This window comes from Rhinatrema bivittatum, chromosome 2 (genome assembly GCF_901001135.1).
Source record: "Rhinatrema bivittatum chromosome 2, aRhiBiv1.1, whole genome shotgun sequence".
Taxonomy (NCBI): Eukaryota; Metazoa; Chordata; class Amphibia; order Gymnophiona; family Rhinatrematidae; genus Rhinatrema; species Rhinatrema bivittatum.
In genome coordinates, this window is record NC_042616.1 from 416,954,340 (window position 1) to 416,975,088 (window position 20,749).

Sequence of the window (20,749 nt, forward strand, 5' to 3'; positions counted from 1 at the left end):
GTCTTTTACATCTTCCAGGTTCACAGTGATTTTGTTCAGTTCATCTGACTCATAATCTTGAAAACCATCTCCAGAACTGGTATCTCCCCAAAATCCTCATTAGTAAACACAGAAGCAAAGAATTAATTTAGTCTTTCTGCAATGGCCTTATCTTCCCTAGGAGCCCCTTTAATCCCTCGGTCATCTAACGGTCCATCTGACTCCCTCACAGGTTTCTTGCTTTGGATATATTTTTTAAAGTTTTTATTATGTGTTGTTGCCTCTACAGCCAACTTCATTTCAAATTCTCTCTTCGCCTGTCTTATCAATGTTTCACTTAACTTGACAATGCTTATGCTTTTTCCTATTTTCTTCTGATGGATCCTTCTTCCAATTTTTGAAGGATGTTTTTTTGGCTAAAATAGCTTCTTTCACCTCATATTTTAACCATGCCGGTAATCGTTTTGCCTTCCTTCCACCTTTCTTAATGCGTGGAATACATCTGGACTGCGCGTCTAGGATGGTATTTTTAAACAATGTCCATGCCTGTTGAACACTTTTGACCTTTGCAGCTACACCTTTCAGTTTCTTTCTAACTATGCTCCTCATTTTATCTGTTTCCTTTTTGAAAATGTATTGTTAGAGCTGTAGATTTACTTATTGCCCCCCTTCCAGTTATTAGTTTAAATTTGATCATGTTATGATCACTATTGCCAAATGGCCCCACCACCGTTACCTCTCTCACCAAATCCTGTGTTCCACTAAAAATTAAATCTAAAATAGCTCCCTCTCTTGTTGGTTCCTGAACCAATTGCTCCATGAAGCAGTCGTTTATCACATCCAGGAACTTTGGGGTAGATTTTATAAATTTGCGCACCAGGCGCAAACAAGGGTATGCGGGATTTCAATAGATACACGCGTAGCCGCGCGTATCCATTAAAATCCGGGGTTGGCGCGCGCAAGGCTGCCCAAAATCGGGAGCCTGCGCGCACCGAGCCACGTAGCCTGCCTCCGTTCCCTCCGAGATCGCTCCGAAATCGAAGCGGCCTCAGAGGGAACTTTCCTTCGGCCTCCCCCCACCTTCCCCTCCCTTCCCCTACCTAACCTACCCCCAGCCCTATCTAAACCCCCTCCCCCCACCTTTATTGTACAAGTTACACCTGCTCGAAGCAGGCGTAACTTGCGCGCTTTGGGCCGGCCGCCGGCGCGTCAGGATCCGGTCCGGGGGCTGGTCCGGAGGCCGCGGCCACACCCCCGGAATGCCCCCGATGATGCGCCGGCCGCGACACGCCCCCCGACACGCCCCCGATGACACGCCGGCTGTGACACGCCCCCCCCGGAACGCCCCAGGATTTACGCTCGTCCCCGAGCCTACTCAACATGGGCTCGGCGCGCGCAGGGGGAGTTTGGGCCAGGTTTTCGGGGGTACGCGCGTGCCCCTTTGAAAATCTGGCCCTGTATGTCTCTAGCATGTCCTGATGTTACATTTACCCAGTCAATATTGGGGTAATTGAAATCTCCTATTATTTATTTATTGGATTTTATATACTGCCACTCATCAAAGATATCGCGTCGGTGTACAGATAACAAAACAAAATACGCCGTAGCGTTATACATAGAACAAGTTGATAATAGTTGAGAACTAGTACATAAACAACTAGCAGGAGTAACACAAAGTAACTTAAAATGCAAAACTAATAAAGGAACCAGTTATAACTTAAATTGAGGGGAAAACAGGGGAGGTGGGGTGGGAAGGGACAAGAAATAAGGATTGGGATTGCAAGGCTATTATTACTGCACTGCCAAATTGGTTAGCTTCCCTGATTTCTCTTAGCATTTCATCATCTGTCTGACCATTTTGTCCAGGTGGGCAATAGTATACTCCTATCACTATACTCTTACCCAACACACATGGGATTTCTACCCATTCTTCTGAGCATTTAATCTCTTGTATGATCTTTATCCTGTTGGACTCTATATCCTCCCGGACATAAAGTGCCACACCCCTACCAAGTTGATCCTCCCTATCATTGTGATATAATTTGTACCCTGACATAACACTGTCCCATTGGTTATCCTCCTTCCACCAGGAATGATGTGATGCCAATTATGTCAATCTCATCATTTACTGCTATACACGCTAACTCTCCCATCTTACTTCTTATACTTCTGGCATTGGCATACAGACATTTCAAAGTGATGTTTTATTTCTATTAACAACCTGCTTTTCAGTTGATAGGGATAACCTCTCAACTGATAGGCATCCCAACAGAGAGGCATCCCAACAGAGAACCTATCTGTTGGGATGCCTTAACTCTCCTGTTTCATTAGTATCCTTCAAGGATACATTCCTTAATGTCCTCACAGAACCCCTAGTTAGCTGGAAAATAAACACAAATAATTTTCAAAAGGATTTACATGCTTAAAACTGAGTTTTACACTTGAAAATGCACTTTACCCATGTTACTCATGTAATTGGGCTTTTGAAAATTGCTACAATATGTCATTGAATTATCCATAGGATTTACCCATTTAAGTGCACTTTATGTTTGTAAATGGCTTTTGAAACTTGCTACAATAGTATGTTATATTTGCACGTATAACTTCTTTGAAAATTACTTCCTTAGATTTAGTTTTCCAGCATCTGAAATCAGAAGCCCTAGATTAAAAAACTTATCAGGATTCAATTAAGTTCATAAAAGAAGTATTTTTCATTATAAAACAAGTAATTAAGGACAATGGATCATGAACAGCTGGAAGGATCAAAGGAAATACAAGGCTTTTTTTTCTTTACTGAGATAGTACCAGATGCCTTGACAGCCTATCAGCTTAGGTATCAATAATCAAAACAGCTGCAGAATTTAAGCAGGTTTGAGACAGTTAAAGAGGACTGCGATAAGAGCAGGTAGGGGAGGGCTAGGTAAAATAAATTGGTGGCTTTGGAAATCGGAATGTTATAGAAACCTCTGTGCTCAACCACCTGGATCAATTCAGGTGCCTAAAAGCGGAGAAGAGACAAAGGCAAATTGCACAGAGATAGTATGGCTGTGCCAGGTTCCCAAGAAGAGAAGACGAGCTCAACCAGAGTTTTAGTACATTCTCAGATAAAATCAGTGGAGAGGTGGCAAATTCCCTAGCATGGGCCGAAGGCAGGCTCGGCCACACTATCCAGCTAAGGACAAAATGAGAAGGCGTTATATCGTGTAGGTAGCCAAGCTTGTAAGGCTCACAGCTGAGCAACATCCCTACGACAGTGGCTAGATACAAGGTTCAGGAAGGGTGACGGACACAGCAAAAATAATGTAGGCAGTCAAGCTTCTATGGCTAGTAGCTGGGAGATATCCTTGGATAAATGTAGGTAAGGGCAACCAACAGACTGAGTGGACCAAGTGGTCCTTTATTTGCAGACATCTATTATATTAATATGTATCATATACTGCTCTTTTCTGTGCACCCACCAGGTAATGACCAAGAATGAATTACAAGCTCAGGGAAATAGTCCGACTGATTTCTCTGTCTTAGCAGTTCACCTCTGCTCCTGGAAGGTTTTAATGTTATTTTAATGGTAAATTTTCTTACTATCAATTCTTGACCTACTAACTGCTGCAGAAGTCAGGAACTGTTGACAGGCCTTCTACAGGCATACCCAAAACATTCATGGAAGGGTCCATTCTAAGTGTCGTGGGAAATAAAAGAATAGAAATTGTAAGGAAAAGTCTCATAGTACACTCCCCAATGGTCATGACCTGTGGGACACAGCGCAGCAGTTCTATGTAGGGTGGAAATCACAACAGCTTGGAGAACTCCCCTGCCCTGCTGCCCCCTCCCCCACAGTTGAGGATCATTTGTCCATTCTGTAGAGTTCTGCAAAGATATGACTAGAGCCTCACATTGCTGCTATGCTTCTTTTCTACAGAGGTATAAGTCTTCTCCGCATGAAGTACAAACCGCTCTAGTTGAGTGTGTGCCAAAAAACTCTGGGAAGTTCTATAGACTTTCTTGTGTGACTTAGTAATACAGCAGGGAAGTCTTGGAAGTTGGTAGAGACCCTTCTTACTTATACCTACAAGAGGTACAGATTTACTGAAGAACTTCTTCTTTTATAGGTGTAAACCCCTCACCCCCTCTTGAGAATGGTAGGGGTTGTCATACTTCTATGCCCTACAGAGCACTGGCCCACTCATAGCAGAGATGGAGATAGGATAAACCTGTAGGGCTACTAAGATTCACAGTTTACACTCCAGCTGATGTGTTCCCAAAAAAAAAAAAAAAAAAAGCTTAACTTTAGGAAAAAACATTTTCATAATCAGCAGGTACCAAGTCAAACAGGCCATAGTAATCAAATCAAAAAATAAACTACAATTTCTTCAATATGCTCACAAATAACATATGGAAACACCAGTAAGAATGTAAGAACATAGGAAATGCCATTGTGGGTCAAACCAAGGTCCACTGAGCCCAGCATCCTCTGACCGTGGCCAACCCTGCCAGCAAATATTTGGCAGTTCTTATGCTGCTTAAGTTCACTCAATATTCTGGGATTTTTAAGTATTTACTCAAAAGCCTTTGACTTCTCATCCCCAGGGAAAGTGTACAGAATCCTTCTCTTAATTCCAAAATCAATACTCCAGCTGACTGGCTTGCCCAGGATGAATCTTCCCATGGTTTCCTGGTGGTAAGATCTTCTTGAGTTAGCCCCTTTGCCACGTGCAGAAGAGAACCCCTCTCTTCCACAGATCAGTGGAACCCTGAAGAAAAACACAGCTCCTACACTATTTCTCCTCAGTTTTTCCTACCAATACATCTTTTTACTTTCAGGTATCTTTCAACTCCTCCTAGTGACTCGTGGAGTCACTATATATACCACCACCTACTTGGCCCACCTTTTAGGGGATGAATATGCCATGTTACCCTTGGTGATACTACTACCCAGGAACCTCCCATCCCTGGAACATTCCTGGAGTTACTCAATAGTAAGGCCTAGACACCGGTACATCAGTAATACTTTAAAAGACTCTTGAGATCCAGAAAATTAATTTTAATCCCCTTAGGATTCTTGATACAAATGGAGCAAAAAAAATGTTTTGGTTAATGTGAAGAGGTGAATTAACCTTAGGAATAAAATATTAGCACACCTGAAAAAAAATGCAGGAAAGGTGACAGAGCTCTCAATCTGTTCACTCTCCTGAAAATCTTGGCAAATTGTAATTGTATTTTACCAATGAAAAACATGTTGCAGTGAGTTTGAGATCACATTACATGTCCCTCCCTCCCACCACAATCCCACCCACCTCTAACTCATCCTTTGATTTATAGGCAAGAAAAACTTTCTCATTAAAACTCAATCAAGCTCTTATCTAAATCACACTATTGCATCAGACCTTACTGAGAGTTTAATTATCCCCTTGATTTCACCATTAATCTGGCAGTGACCTACACCAATAAATTTAAAGGACTCTAATTGTATATATTCCTACTCCTGTAGCAACCTAAACTTAACTAGAAACTTGACAAAATTAAGATGAAGACTGCAGTCCAGCAGCAAGAGGGGGGCTTTCCAGTCTTTTGCATCGTGTTATGTGCACCCAGTGCAAAGAGCTCCTGGCTCTCAGAGAATGAATTCAGTCTCTGGAAGCTAGAGTGCCAGACCTGAAGGAGTTGATGCAGACAGAGAGGTATATAGATGAGACCTTCAGGGACATAATAGCCAAGTCCCAACTTCAGACTGGCAGCCCTGGTGCTGCCCTGGATCAGGAAGGTCACCTGGTCGGAAGCCATTATCCTGGTGTAACAGGACATTATCCTGTAGCAAGGACCTGCTCTCCAGGTGATGCGTTGTCCTCTTGCACCAAGGACAAGTCTCACAGGGCAACTGCCGAAGAGAGAAGGATTCATTCGACTGTCATAGCTGGTGATTCTATTATTAGGAATGTAGATAGCTGGATGACTGATGGACATGAGTACTGCCTGGTAACTTGCCTGCCTGGTGCAAAGGTGGTGGACCTCATGCGTCACCTAGATAGGATTTTAAAAAATGCTGGGAAGGAACCGGTTGTGATGGTACATGTGGGCACCAACAATATAGAAAAATGTGGGAGGGAGATTCTGGAAGCCTAATTTAGTCTTTTAGGTAGAAAGCTGAAATCTTCATGTTCCACATGCAGGTGCTCAAAGGCAGGCAGAGCTCCAGAGTCTCAATACGTGGCTGAGACGATGGTGCAGGGAAGAGGGATTCAGTTTTGTAAGGAACTGGGCAACCTGTTGGGGAAAGGGAAGTCTTTTCCGAAAGGACATGTTCTAATGTTCTTATAAACAGGCTCCATCTTAACCAGGGTGGAACCAGGCTGCTGGCGCTAACCTTTAAACTAGAACAAGGGGGAAGGCAGACAGTTTCTCAGCAGTGCATGGCTCAGAGGGAGATAACTTTGAAATATATTAATGAAACAGGAGTTTTACGGCATCCCAACAGAGAAGTTCCAATACAAGCAAAAGCAGTCCATGTGCCTATAAGTAAAAAAATCACCTGAGCTAAAGGATTCCAACTTATCCCTATCAACTGAAAAGCAGGTTGTTAATACAAACAAAAAACACACTTTGTATGCCAATGCCAGAAGTCTAAAAACTAAGATGGGAGAGTTAGAGTGTATAGTAATGAATAATTAGATAGACAATGGATGTGCAGAGAAAAAAGTTTTCATTTTTTGGTTCATTTTCGGGAATTTTTTTCAGTTTGTGGATTGGTTCGTTTTCCTTTGTGAGAAAAAAAATGAATCAAATAATTACAAAAAAAAAAAAAAAACGGGCAAAAATGAAAACAAGGCCTCCCAGAGCCTCCCGCCCGCAAAAAATGCCAGGGCCAAGATCCCACCGGACCCCACTTACCCAGTCTTATGAGGATCCGCCGGTTTCAGCCTAAGCCCAGGCTAAAGCATTGGCCTTGCACAGGCCGAGGACGCAGTCGCTTGCCATGAACTCAGCCTACTCAAAGCTGAGGCTTTGGCCTAACCCGGAGGCCGGGTCCTGGTGCCGGGGCCTCGGCATGAACCCAGGCCCGATGCCGCGACCCAGCCCGGAGGCTGGTTCCAACGCCAGGGCCTCGACCTAGGCCAGGGGCCCGCACCCAGGCCCAATGCCGCAACCTGACCAGGAGTCCGGGTCCTGACCCTGGGGACTTGGCCTCGGCCAGGGCTGAGACCCAGGCCCAACACTGCGACCCGACCTGGAGGTTGGGTCCCAAAGCCAGGGTCTCGGCTCGGACCCAGGCCTGAGGCCAGGTCCCAACGCCAGGGCCTAGGTACAGACCGAGGCCTGACACCTGGGCCTGGACCAGGAGGCTGGGTCCTGATGCCTGGGCCTCAGCCCAGGGTCGGGCCCAGGCCTCTGTGTCTAGGCCTGGAAGCTCCCCCATCTGATGTCTTCTTTCTTCGGCTCTTCACTGCCAAAAGACGGCGTCTGCTGGAGTTGTGCCGGAGTGACTTAACTCCAGCATATTCAGCCCTACGGATGATGCCATTTTGATGTATAACATTGCTGTACATCGACGAAACGCGACGGATCAGGTACGGTTTTTTTTCCTTATTTTTTTAAATATTCAGGGGCCTCGGCCAAGACCCTGGCATCGTGGTCAGACCTAGGCCATGCTCCCTGCTTTGTGTTTTGGCCTATGCCCGAACGCAACGCCGGTGCCTCGGCCTAGGCGAAAAGCCGGGGTCTTGCCTAGGGCATAGGGGTCATGGCCTATGCCCAAGGCAAGGCCCCGGCTTCAGGCCAGAACTAGGCCCAATGCATTTTTTTTTTAAACAAAATGAATGAATAAGGTTAATTTCATTTGGGGGAGCCCTCGATTCAGTTCAGGATCCCCTGAATGAAACAAATTAGCCTTGTCAAGTTTTGCAGTTTCGTTTTAAATGAATGCACTTCCCTAATAGACATAATTGGCATCTCATACACCTGGTGGAAAGAGGATAACCAATGGGACAATCTCTATACCAGGGGTCGGGAACCCATGGCTCGCGAGCCAGATATGGCTCTTTTGAGGGCTGCATCTGGCTCGCAGACAAGTGTCACCACACTTTCCCGCTGACCCAGCTGCTCCCCGGTCCTCCTCCGCCCGGGCTTAAAATGCTGTCAGCCCGGGCGGAACGCGGCAGGACAGCTGGAGTCAGCGGGCACCGGCATGCTCTCTTCTTCCCGCCCCCCCCCCCCCCCAGCGGCCCAGAAGAGGAAGTGGAGAGTATCGGGTGCCTGCGCGGCAAGAAGAGGCCACGCTAGTGCGCTCGGCATCGGCCCGAAGAAAAGAAGACTGCAGCGCGGCTCGGAGGAAAATGAAGAGCTTCAACCGCGGCCGATGGGACTCCGCCTCCGCGAGGGCTGAAAATGGGAGGAGGCTGCTGCTGCTGCCGCGAGTTCCCGGGGTGGGGGAGAGAGAGAGTGAATGCTTGCTCGCTCATTCACTCTCTCTCTCCCCCACCCCGGGAACTCGCGGCAGCAGCAGCAGCCTCCTCCCAACGCTAACCTCTTCATTTTCAGCCCTCGCGGAGGCGGAGTCCCATCGGCCGCGGTTGAAGCTCTTCATTTTCCTCCGAGCCGCGCTGCAGTCTTCTTTTCTTCGGGCCGATGCCGAGCGCACTAGCGTGGCCTCTTCTTGCCGCGCAGGCACCCGATACTCTCCACTTCCTCTTCCGGGCCGCGGGAGGGGGCGCATGTGTGTGTGTGAGAGAGTGAGAGATTGCATGTATGTGAATGATTGAGAGCCTGTACATGTGAAAGAGAGTATGTCTGTGATTGAGAGCCTGCCTGTGAGAGAGAGAGAGCAAGAATGTAAGTTTACCATTGGGAACCTGTATGTGTAAGTTTGTGATTGAAAACCTGTTTGTGTGAAAGAGTATGTGTGTATGATTGAGATCCTTTGTGTGTGAGAGAAATCATGTGTATGTATGATTAAGAGCCTGTGTGTATAAGTAAGAGAGAGATCATGTGTGTCTGTGTGTGATTGAGAGCTGGTTTAGGTGATGGAGCATGTGAGTATGTGATTGAAAGCCTGTGTTTAAATGAGAGAGACCATGTGTGTCTGTGTGTGATTGAGGGCTGATTTAGGTGAGGGAGCATGTGAGTATGTGATTGAGAGACTGTGTGTAAATGAGAGAAAGAGAGGACATGTTTGTAAGCATGTGAGAGAAAAAGACAGCATGTATTTATGTGATTGAAAGCCTGTGTGTGTGTGTAAGCGTGAAAAGATAGACAGCATGTGTGTAAATGTGTAATTAAGAGCCTATATAAGTGAGAGAGAAAAAACATGTGTATATGTGAGTACTGAGAGCATGTGTGTATAGGTGTGTCATTGAGAGCCAGTGTGAGAGAGAGCGCTGGTATGTGACTGAGAGAGGAGAAAGTTCCAAGCAACCACCCCACCTCCTGCTAATTCAGAACAATCTCAGGACACCTGGATATCAAACGTTCCCAGGTATGCAGAGCAAAAAAAATTTTGTATCCTTATTTTTCATTACTGGGTCTTTGTGTCTGCTATTTTGAAATATTTTGTTGGTATCTGGAAATGTTTTATATGAGTTTTTAATTATTGGATATTCCACTCATCAGCTGTTTCAAAATATGTTCTTTTTGTTAGTACAGTTTTACTGCTGATGATTTTATATTTCTTGATTTGTTTTATAAGGATGGGTGATGTTTCTTTTTTCCTTTGTTACACTGCATACAGAGACTCTGGCTTGTTGCAGTTTCCAATTCAGTTTTTTCTGCATGCTTCTTGTTATGCGTTTTGGTCTCTTTATTCTATGTTAGGTGAGGGACAGCACGTGATTCAGGTGAGGTTTTCTGCTGGCATGTAGTTTCTGTGTAGGACTCTGTAGCAGCCTGACTTGGTCCGTTTTCCTAATAGGAGATGTATTGGTGTCTTAAGGCCTGGTGTAATATTTTCAGAGACTTATTGTACTTTAAAAGTGTGATCTTACATAAAATGCACACATTTACTTGTATTTAGTTTTAAACATATTGTATGGCTCTCATGGAATTACATTTTAAAATATGTGGCGTTTATGGCTCTCTCAGCCAAAAAGGTTCCTGACCCCTGCTCTATACCAAGGTACAAATTATATTATAATACAGAAGATCAACTTGGCGGGGGGGGGGGGGGGGGGGGGGGGGGGGGGAACGACAATTTTTGCCTGGGATGGCATAGAATCCAACAGGATAAAGACCATACAAGAGACTAAATGCACAGTATAATCTTTATGGGTAGAAATCCCGTGTTGGGTAAGAGTATAGCCATAGGAGTATACCACCGTCCACATGACCAAAATATTGAGACGGACAATGAAATGCTAAGAAGAATCAGGGAAGCTAACCAATTTGACAGTGCAGTACTAGGAGATTTCAATTACTCATCTGCATAAATGTAGCTGCTAAAACCAATACTTTAAATCAGTGTAGCAAGTGGAGAGAGAAACAGATTGAAAAGAGTAGGAGAAAGGACAAAGCCCTGGGGTACCCCACAAGTAAGTGAGTGACTAGAGACTTCCAGTGTATTTGAAAGTTTCTTTGTTCTAGGAAAGCTCTGAACCAAAGAGAAGATTCCTGAATGTCAGTGTCAAATAAATGGTTGAAGAAGCTGATGGTCAATTGTTTCGAAGGCAGCACTTATATAGAGAAAAACACAAACAGCAAGACCCTTGTCCAGATTTAAAATGATTTCCGAAATCAGTGCAGTAAGGGCCGTTTCAGTACAAAACCCTTTTCGAAAATCTGATTGCCTAGGGTATAATACAAGGGTTTTATCAAGAAAGTAAGTTGTATGCATATAACCTTTTCTAGAATTTTTGATAGCACAAGCAAATTGGAGACAAATCTGTAATTTTCAGGTTTAGTAGAATCAAAATGTGTGGATTTATTTTTTTTTGTAATGGGATGAACTGTGGCTGCTTTTAAAGTGGTAGGTAGGATACCTAATTCTAGACTATTATTAATAATTGCTGCTAACAGAGGCAGGAGACCTAAATCAACATCAATGGAACATCAGGACATGCTAGAGAGGTAAAGTACCTGAATGGAATAAATGATAGCTTTATGGAGCAATTGGTTCAGGAGCCAATGAGAGAGGGAACTATTTTAAATCTAATTCTTAGAAGAACACAAGATTTGGTGAGAGAGGTAACTGTGGTGGAGCCTCTTGGCAATAGTGATCATAACATGATCAAATTTGAACTAATGGCTGGAAGGGAGACAATATGGAAATCTACAGCTCTAACACTAAACTGTCAAAAGGGAAACTTTGATAAAATGAGGAAAATAGAAAAAAACTGAAAGATTTAGCTGCAAAGATTAAGAGTGTACAATAGATGTGGACATTGTTTAAAAATACCATCATAGACGCGCAGTCCAGATGTATTCCACGTATTAAGAAAGGTGGAAGGAAAACTAAGGGATTACCCACATGGTTAAAAGCTGATGTGAAAAAGGCTATTTTAACCATAAAAACCTCCTTCGTAAATTGGAAGAAGGATCCATTTGAAAAAAATAAGAAAAAGCATAAGCATTATCAAATTAGATATAAAACACAAGACAGGCTAAGATAGAATTTGAAATGAAGTTGGCTGTAGAGGCAAAAGCTTATAATAAAAACTTTTTAAAATATATCCAAAGCAAGAAACCTGTGAGGGAGTCAGTTGGACCGTTAGATGACCGAGGGGTTAAAGGGGCTCTTAGAGAAGGTAAGGCCATCGCAGAAAGACTAAATGAATTCTTTGCTTCCGTGTTTACTAATGAGAATGTTGGGGGAGATACCGGTTCCAGAAACAGTTTTCAAGGGTGATGATTCTGATGAACTGAACCAAAGGGGAGGAGGAATAGCCTAGTGGTTAGAGCAGTGGGCTACGAACCAGGAGTCCTGCTGTCGCTCCTTGTGACCTTGGGCAAGTCACTTTACCCTCCATTGCCTCAGGTACAAAACTTAGATTGTAAGCCCTCTGGGGATAGGGAAATACCTACAGTACCTGAATGTAAACCGGTGTGATATCTCGATTGAGATCGAATGTCGGTATATAAAAATAATAAATAAATAAATCATTGTGAACCTGTAAGATGAAGTAGCCCAGACTGACAAATTGATGGGTAGTAAATCACCTGAACCAGATATACACCCAGGGTTCTGAAAGAACTCAAAAATAAAAGTTCAGATCTATAAGTAAAAATGTGTAACTTATCATTAAAATCGCACATTGTACCTGAAGACTGGGTTGAGCCAATGTAACCCTGATCTTTATAAAGGACTCCAGGGGTGATTCAAGAAATTATAGACTGGTAAGCCTGACTTCAGTGCCAGAAAAAATAGTGGAAACTATTCTAAAGAACAAAAGCACAGATATATAGATAGTCATAGTTTAATGGGACACAGCCAGCATGAATTTACCCAAGGGAAGTCTTGACTCACAAATCTACATTTTTTGAAGAGATTAATAAACATGTGGATAAAGGTAAACCAGTAGATGGATTTTCAGAAGCCATTTGAGGAAGTCCCTCGTGAGATGCTTCTAAGAAAACTAAAAAGTCATGGGTTAAGAGGCAATATCTTTTTGTGGATTGCAAACTGGTTAAAGACAAGAAACAGAGAGTAGGATTAAATGGTAAATTTTCTCAGTGGACAAGGGTAAACAGTGGAGTGCCTCGGAGATCTGTACTTGGACTGGTGATTTTCAATATATTTATAAATGATCTGATCAAGGGTACAACAAGTGAAGTGATCAAATTTGCAGATGACACAAAATTATTCAGATTAGTTAAATCACATGCGGATTGTGATAAATTGCAGGAGGACCTTGAGAGACTGGAAGACTAGGCATTCAAATGGCAGCTGAAATTTAATGTGGACAAGTGCAAGGGGATGCATATAGGGAAAAATAACCCATGCTGTAGTTACATGATGTTAAGTTCCATATTAGCAGTTACCACCCAGGAAAAAGATCTCGGCGTCATAGTAGATAATACATTGAAATCATCGGCTCAGTGTGCCTTGGCAGTCAAAAAAGCAAACAGAATGTAGGCATTATTAGGAAGGGAATGGTGAATAAAACAAAAAATGTCATAATGCTTCAATGGTGAGACTGCACCTTGAATACTGTGTGCAATTCTGGTCGCTGCATCTCAATAAAGATATAGTTGCTTTGGAGAAAGTATAGAAAAAGGCATCCAAAATAATAAAGGGGATGGAACAGCTCCCCTATGAGGCAAGGATAAAGAGGTTAGGGCTGTTCAGCTTGCAGAAGAGACAACTGAGGGGGGATATGATAGAGGTCTATAAAATTATCAGGGGAATAGAATGGGTAAATGTGACTCAGCTATTTATTCTTTCAGATAACAGGACTAGGGGGCACTCCATTAAGTTAGCAAGTAGCACATTTAAATCAAATCCAAGAAAATTCTCTTTCTTAATGCACAATTAATGTCATGATTCCTGCCCGTGGGTTTCCCCCGCGAGCAGGCTCCTCACCTTGCTGCTGCCTTCCCGATGTGACCGGATGCCGCCGTCGGGCCTCTCCCGCGGCTGGTGCCGCGGACTCTGTATGCCTCTTGCGGCCCGGAAGACGCCCATCATGCTCTCTTCACCGCGGCCGGAGCCGCAGACTTCTCCACCATCTTCGCAGCTGGAGGCCGCAGTCCCCGGGCTTTCCTAGCAACCGGAGCCGCCCTCGGGTCCTCCTGCAGCAGCAGGAGCCGCTGCCGACGTCAGGGCCTGCTCCTCGGTCCAGCCCTGCTTCTCCATGTCAACGTCGGTGCAGTCCTGCACAGCTTCCTGTTCCTGCTCCTAGGCGCATGGCTGCGCCTCCTTGCCAGATTTAAAGGGTCCACGACCGGATATGCCCTGGGCCTCACCTAAGGACTGTTTCCTGTATCAGCCCTATAAAAGGGCTGCTCCTGCATTCCACCTTTGCCTTGCATCGGAGTTACTTCGCTCCTGGAAGTCCCTATCTTCCAGCGCTCCATCAGGTCCTTCTCGTTCATCTTTGGAGCTCCATGTCTCGTCTGCTTCTTGTGCCATGTCTTCGTCTCCTGAGGTCCTCGTCCAGGACCTGCCGCTTAGGAACGGCATGAAGCAGCAGGCTGGGCTGAGGTTGAGGGCAGACGGAGGCCTTGTGACACAAAGACGTGGAGACACTGGAAATGGACAAGGATCGTGGAAGACTCTCGACGAGACGAGGAGCTTGGAAGACTCTTAGACGAGACGAGAGGCTGGGAAGGTTAGACATTGGCACTGTCTCTCAGGGCGCCGTACACAGTCCACTAGTCAAGACGGACCCAATGGGCTGGTCGCGGACCACCCTGTCCCACTGCGCGCCCTACACAGCCTGAGGAGACTGGTCACGGATCACGCAGAGAGCGGGACGAGCGCAGGAAGGAATCCAGCTGAGGCGAGACTCCGATGACGGAGCTGGTGTCATCCGGAGAACCACAGGAGCTGGCAGGTCATGAAGGCTCAGGAGCGCAGGAAACTAATCCAGCTGCAGGCAACTCCAATGACGGAGACGTGTCACCCGGAGAACCATGGAGCTGGCAGGACAAGAAGGCTCAAGAGCGCAGGAGAACTTGGAAGGCACTGGAGAAGAACATCAGGAAACCTGTAACATCAGGAGACCTGGACGAGGACCTCAGGAGATGAAGACATGGCACACTAGCGCGTCCCTAGCACCTCTTTTCGGACAGGAGCGGTGGCTGTCAGCGGGTTTGACAGCCAATGCTCAATTTTGCCGACATCAGTTCTCGAGTCTGCTGACAGGCATGGGCTCGGAAACCGGACGCCGGCAAAATTGAGCGTCCGGTTTTGGGCCTGACAGCCGCCGGCCCATTTAAAAAAAATTTTTCTTTTTTTTTTTTACCTTCGGGACCTCCGACTTAATATTGCCATGATATTAAATCGGAGGGTGCACAGAAAAGCAGTTTTTACTGCTTTTCTGTGCACTTTCCTGGTGCCGGCAGAAACTAGCGCCTACCTTTGGGTAGGCGCTAATTTCTTAAAGTAAAATGTGCGGCTTGACTGCACATTTTACTTTCTGTATCGCGCGGGAATTCCTAATAGGGCCATCAACATGCACATGCATTTGCATGTTGAGGGCGCTATTAGGTTCCGCGGGTTGGACGCGCGTTTTCCGCCCCTTACTGAATAAGGGGTAAGGGAAAACGCGCGTCCAAGGGCCTGTCAGTCAGTATCTCTAACCAGCTATGGCTGCTGCTTCTGCCACTGCCTTGGATGCCTCTTACTTCCTCCTTCCTGTGGGCCTGGGTAATTGAAATCAGAGCTTTTGAACCATGGGGGCTCTGTATTTCAGAGAGCCCTGTTTGGTCCAGAGAGCTCTGGTCTAAACCGTACAGGTCTGCAGGAGGGAAGAGGCACCATGCTGGACCAGGTTAGAGGTGCCAGCTGAGGTTGGGGTGGCAAAGGGGGTTATGCGTGCTCCTTCTGCACTATCGGTCCATGCGGTGGATAAGAACTGCATGAGGGAGGAGCAGCATCACAGGCACCCTTTGGGTAATGGTCCCTATGGCTGAGGTCACATTCACAATAGGATTGCTATGGCTCTGGGAACTGCTATGAAACTTTAGCATCCAAAATCAGTAGATGGTGGGAAGGAGGAAAAGGTAGGACAGGAAGCTGCTGATCTCCATTACATTCCCTCAACATCAGTGCCCATAGATCAAGATTACTGGCTAGTGTAATAGCATCTTCCAGGTTAGGCTATTTTTGTTTAATTCAATAAATTACATGAAAATAAAACACACATTTGACCCCTTTGGTCAGAACTGAATTACAATAATCAGCAGCGTATTCTACTCTTTAGTTTTTATTACACCTTAGCCACCTGACACAAATATTCTGAGCTCTATATTCGGACACAGTCTGGATAGCAAAGTTAGTGTTGTGTCTGACGCTGCTCGGCGCCCTCACTCCGCCTTCTTTACCTATGTGGTGACCCCTCTCCGGGTCTGATGGGCGACTGGCTGCCGCGGTATCTCCATGCCGTCTCTCTCCGGCATCCCCAGACCGGCTCGACATTGCAGATCCGCCGTGTTGCCTGATGACCTAGGGCGCACGCGCGCGCGCTCTGATTGATGTACCAGCTAGGGCGCGAACCTCAGGGACGTTACCCTGAGATGACGTCATCCGCTTCCAATATTTAAAGGTCTCTAATTCACTATCTAACTGAGTTAGCAAGGAGAGGATTCGAATATGGATTCGGCTACGTTTCCTCTAAGCTACTCTGCCTCCTCGGACTTACCAGAGGTACCCGCTCCTCGGGAGCCTCGCTCTTTTCTTTACTTTCAGATTGCAGATAGGAACCGGTACTCGCTCCTCGAGGGCCCATGTTCCTGGACACTCTGAAGATTCTCTACTGCCTGGAAGCTATCGCTGCTACAAACAACTGTGAGTTATCATCACTCTCTCAGAGTTTCCCTGAAACCAGGTACGCTCCTCGAGGGCCTAAACCTTTCCAGCTCCTGAGCTTCATTGAGACCTTACGTGAGTTTTGTCATCTAGTTCTGTTCATGAACTCTGTCTACTCTACCTACTCACTTTCTACAGTTTCTCAACAGCTCAGCCATCCTGGATCGCGGTTCCAGTGCCTGAGGGTCTACAGCCCTGCCGGGCATATCAGCTCACTACTGCCACCTCTGGTGGTTTCCAAAACCTGTTTAATAAAAGAACTATCTGTGTCTGACTCCATACTCAAGCCTAGCCGGTGGTCCCTCTCAGGGTATCCTCCCGGGGGCGTGGTTATCTGCCACCAGCCCAGGGATTCACCACTACTATCTCAGATTCATAACAGTCTGCTAACTCCTCACGGAGAACCCTAATAGATTGCTATTCCCAACATAGCGGAATATACAGAATCTGAGACACTACAAGATAGCTGACTCCTCCTTCTTAGGAGCCATTCATTCAGATTGCTCCTCCCATCTAATGCCCAGCTTTCTTACAGATTTACATCAGATTGCTACTCCTTAGCAGAAGTCCAACAGATATATTACAGTTAGCCGGATAAACATATCTGGCTAACTTTGGAGGCATATACATTGGTGCAGCTGTACAACTGAATATAGTTGGCTATCTTAAGTAGTTAGCTGGCTAACTATAGCCAGCTAACTTTAGAACAGCTTTTTGACCCAACCAGACTTAACCAGCTAAGTTAACTGGCAAACTGTGAATATCAAAGTTTGCCGGTTAAGTTAGCTGGCTAACTCAACTCCTCTCAGTTACGCCCCCAACTTATCTGGTTAAATTCTAGCTTCCTAACTTATTAGCTGGCTAGAATGTAACCGGATAAAGGTTAAGACAGGTAAGTTATTTAGATGGATAACTATTCAATTATCCATCTAAATGGCTCAATGTCAGATGTTACCATGTCTAATCAATGTACAATTTGGTGAACAATGATATTTTGGGAATATATAGCCACTTGTGAATTAGGACTGTTTAGTCATTCTCAGTAGAAAAAAGAACATGCAACAATTCACAGTTACCATTCCCTTCCCACAACTCCCTCCTGAACAGACATGGCAGACAAGATAGGAACAAGGAAGCAAAGAGGATTACTTACTGGGCACTCTGTTGATAGCCTTGAGTGGTCTCAGGACCCGCACAGTGCGGATTGCTGACAGGTTAATGTTCTGGAGGTCCAGCGAGTACTCCACCATCCTGAAAGCACAAACGAAGAGACAGTTAAAGAATTTGTAAGCCTCTCATTCCACTCCAGGAGAGGCCCATAATCCAAAGCCCGAAAGAAAGAAAAAAAAAAAGAGAGAGAGAGACTCATTCAGACAGGAACGAGATTACAAGGGTACAACTGAAGTCTCTCAGTATCAGGCTGATGCAATACTGTGCGCTGGCCGCAGACATGGCTCAACATGCGATTGGACACACCTTTTGGAATAGCGCATCCAAAACGTGCGTCCAATCAATCATGTAGCTAATAGCGCTCATCACATGTAAATCCATGTTGATGAGTGCTATTAGCTATTCCCCCCCCAATGCAAAAAACCCCCACAAATGTGCACCTGACACTCACTTTTTTACCCTCAAAAAGTTCCTCCAACTTAATGCCATGGCGATATTAAGGAGGAGGAACCGAAAAAGGAAAAACTTACAAAAAAAAAAAAAAGTGTGCCGGCAGTCAGGTTAGGAAAAGGGCCGTTCAATTAACGAGTGTACATTTTCCTAACCCGCTGACAGCCGACCTCTCCTGGGCGCCCGCTGCTGAGGAAGCGCTAGAGCGCACAATTTCCCCATGCGCCTCCTTTTTACCACAGCAGTCGATTTAAATATTAAATCGGGTGCCCCGGAGAGGTGATTCGGCACCGTTAGAAGCTCAGGCACCTGTTTTCCGCGCACAGATATTACAGTGATAACACACCCAGGCCGATGCATCAATGATCCTTCCTACTCTGCTGGAGAGGAGGGTCCTACCCCAGCCACAGGTCGCCTCCTTGGTAATTCAGAGATAAAGTGCTGCCTACGTGCCGATGGTCTGATCACTACATCTCTGATGCTAGAATCCCTCCAGAGCAAACCCAGCCTGACAAAAACCTACTGCAATGCAAGTCAGAGAATCTAGAAATAGGAACAACTATAGATCCCCAAAGACCTGTCAAAATAACCAAATTCAAAGGCTACCTCAAGGGTAAACTGAAGAAACCTGAGGGTATGTACATCATGGTCTCTCCATAAGCATTCTTTCCAAAAATGGATTCCTACAAAGAATTTCGAAGGGATCAAAAATTTCATTAAATTTCATTTAAATTTATGGAACCTATAAGGGGGTATTTTGCAAAACCACTAACATGTATAAAACATAAGTTTATGCATTTAAATGGCTTGTTATAAAATTGCATGGAGCAGCAGTTACTCCCATAAGAAGACTGCTGGGCAGACTAGATGGACCATTTGGTCTGGGCGGGGCGTAGGCAAGCCAGGACAGCATCATTAGATGCTGAAGCACGCACCGGGATTGAACCGGCACGTGCAACCTGCCTTTGCCCGGCAGAGCAGGTAAATATTAAAACAAACAAAAAAAAAAGAAAGAGGTGTTTTAGGGGTCAAGGTAGATAGGGGAAAAGGGAGGCAGGTTAGCAAGGGGGTTTAGGAAGTTCCCTCCCAGTCCACTCCTTTATTGGAGCTGACTGGAAGGGAACTGGGGAAAGGCCCTATCGCGTCGCCTCACGCTTCTTATAAAATTTACCCCTCTTATATTGGTGTGAGCATGTGCACGCGAGTCAGCACTCGCGTGCACATGCTCACACCAATATAAAATTGGGTGCGCGTCAATACGCGCATGTTATAAAATCAGCATGCCATGTTCTGGCATGCACGTTTTAAAATTTACCTTTAAATGTCATAGTGGACAACACACTGAAATCGTTGGCTCATTGTGCTGTGGTGGTCAAAAAAGTAAAGAGGTTAGGACTGTTCAGCTTGGAAAAGAGATGGTTGAGGGGGGATATGATAGAGGTGTTTAAAATCATGAGAGGTCTAGAAAAGGTAAATGTGAATCGGTTATTTACTCTTTTGGATAATAGAAGGACTAGGGGAACTCCATGAGGTCAGCAAGTAGCACATTTAAGACTAATCGGAGAAAATTATTTTTCATTCAATGCATAATTAAGCTCTGGAATTTGTTGCCAGAGGATGTGGTTAGTGCAGTTAGTGTAGCTGGGTTTAAAAAAGTTTGGATAAGTGTTATGATCCTGCCCGCAGCTCGCGGGCAGTCCCCCACCTACCTTCCTCGAACGCGCTAGCCAGGCTGCTGCCGACGCCGTTCCTCGGCAGGCCGAGCCGCGTCGCTCCTGGCTCCCCCACAGTCCTAGCGCCGCCGCCAGGAGTCTTTTCTTCACTCGCAGAACTGCTCCTGCTGCCTGCTTCATTCTTCGCGGTAGGGCTGCCGCCGCTGATGCCACTGTCCTTCGGGCCTCCCACGCAGCAGGGACGCCGCCGAAGCACCTCTGCTTCCTGGCTTCTCCATAGGTGCGGGCGCACGCCTCATCTCAATATTTAAAGGTCCAGTGGCAGGAAAAGCCCCACGGCCCTCTGGAGTGATGTCATCAACCTCGTCTGCTTCAGCCCTATAAAAGGGCCTTGCTGCTGTTCCTCAGGGCCTTCGGATCCGGTCTCACAGCGTCTGTGGTCTTCTATGGATCCAGGTCCTCCTTGGTCTTCCTGTGCCTTGATGGATCTTCGTTCCGTATCCTTCATGTTCCTGAACCTTGTCTGCTTGGTGTTCCTGGTCTCGTCCCTCGTCGGAGCTCCCTCGTTGCCTGTCTTCTGTTCCTGATGTTCCGTGTCCAGATGTCCTGATGTCCCTTGTCCTGAGGTGCCATGTTCCTGATGTCCGATGTTCCTGTCTTGACTTCGTCCATCTCATCTTCAGCTCTTCGTCCAGTTCCCAAGTCCCTCATCTGTCCACCTCTCTTGGCATGCCATGTCGTGGTCCGTGACCAGCCCATGGGATGACTGTGTAGGGCGCCTCATGATACAAGGCCTTCTTCTTGTCTGCAGCGCAAGCCTCCAGAAGACTTCTGTTTCTGTGCCTTACTTCCGAGAATCTTGTCCTGGTCTTCGGAGTCCCCTGTGTCTGCATCCATCCATGCGTAAGACTCTGCCAGAACCTGCTCTGCTTCAGCATGGTCCACGACCAACCACAGGCGGCTGTGTAGGGCGCGCCCCGGTGCAGGCCTCTACTGAATCTTCGTCATGTTCCAGTATCATATTCCATGT

At 45.9% G+C, this 20,749-nt stretch overlaps 1 protein-coding gene across 1 annotated transcript in view; it reads right to left on the minus strand.

Annotated features, from left to right (window-relative positions):
- Positions 1 to 20,749, minus strand: part of CACNA1I (calcium voltage-gated channel subunit alpha1 I) — a 592,517-nt gene that overhangs the window by 487,448 nt on the left and 84,320 nt on the right. The window contains 1 exon segment of the mRNA XM_029587119.1: positions 17,580 to 17,677. Within this exon segment, the coding sequence (XP_029442979.1) occupies positions 17,580 to 17,677 (98 nt within the window).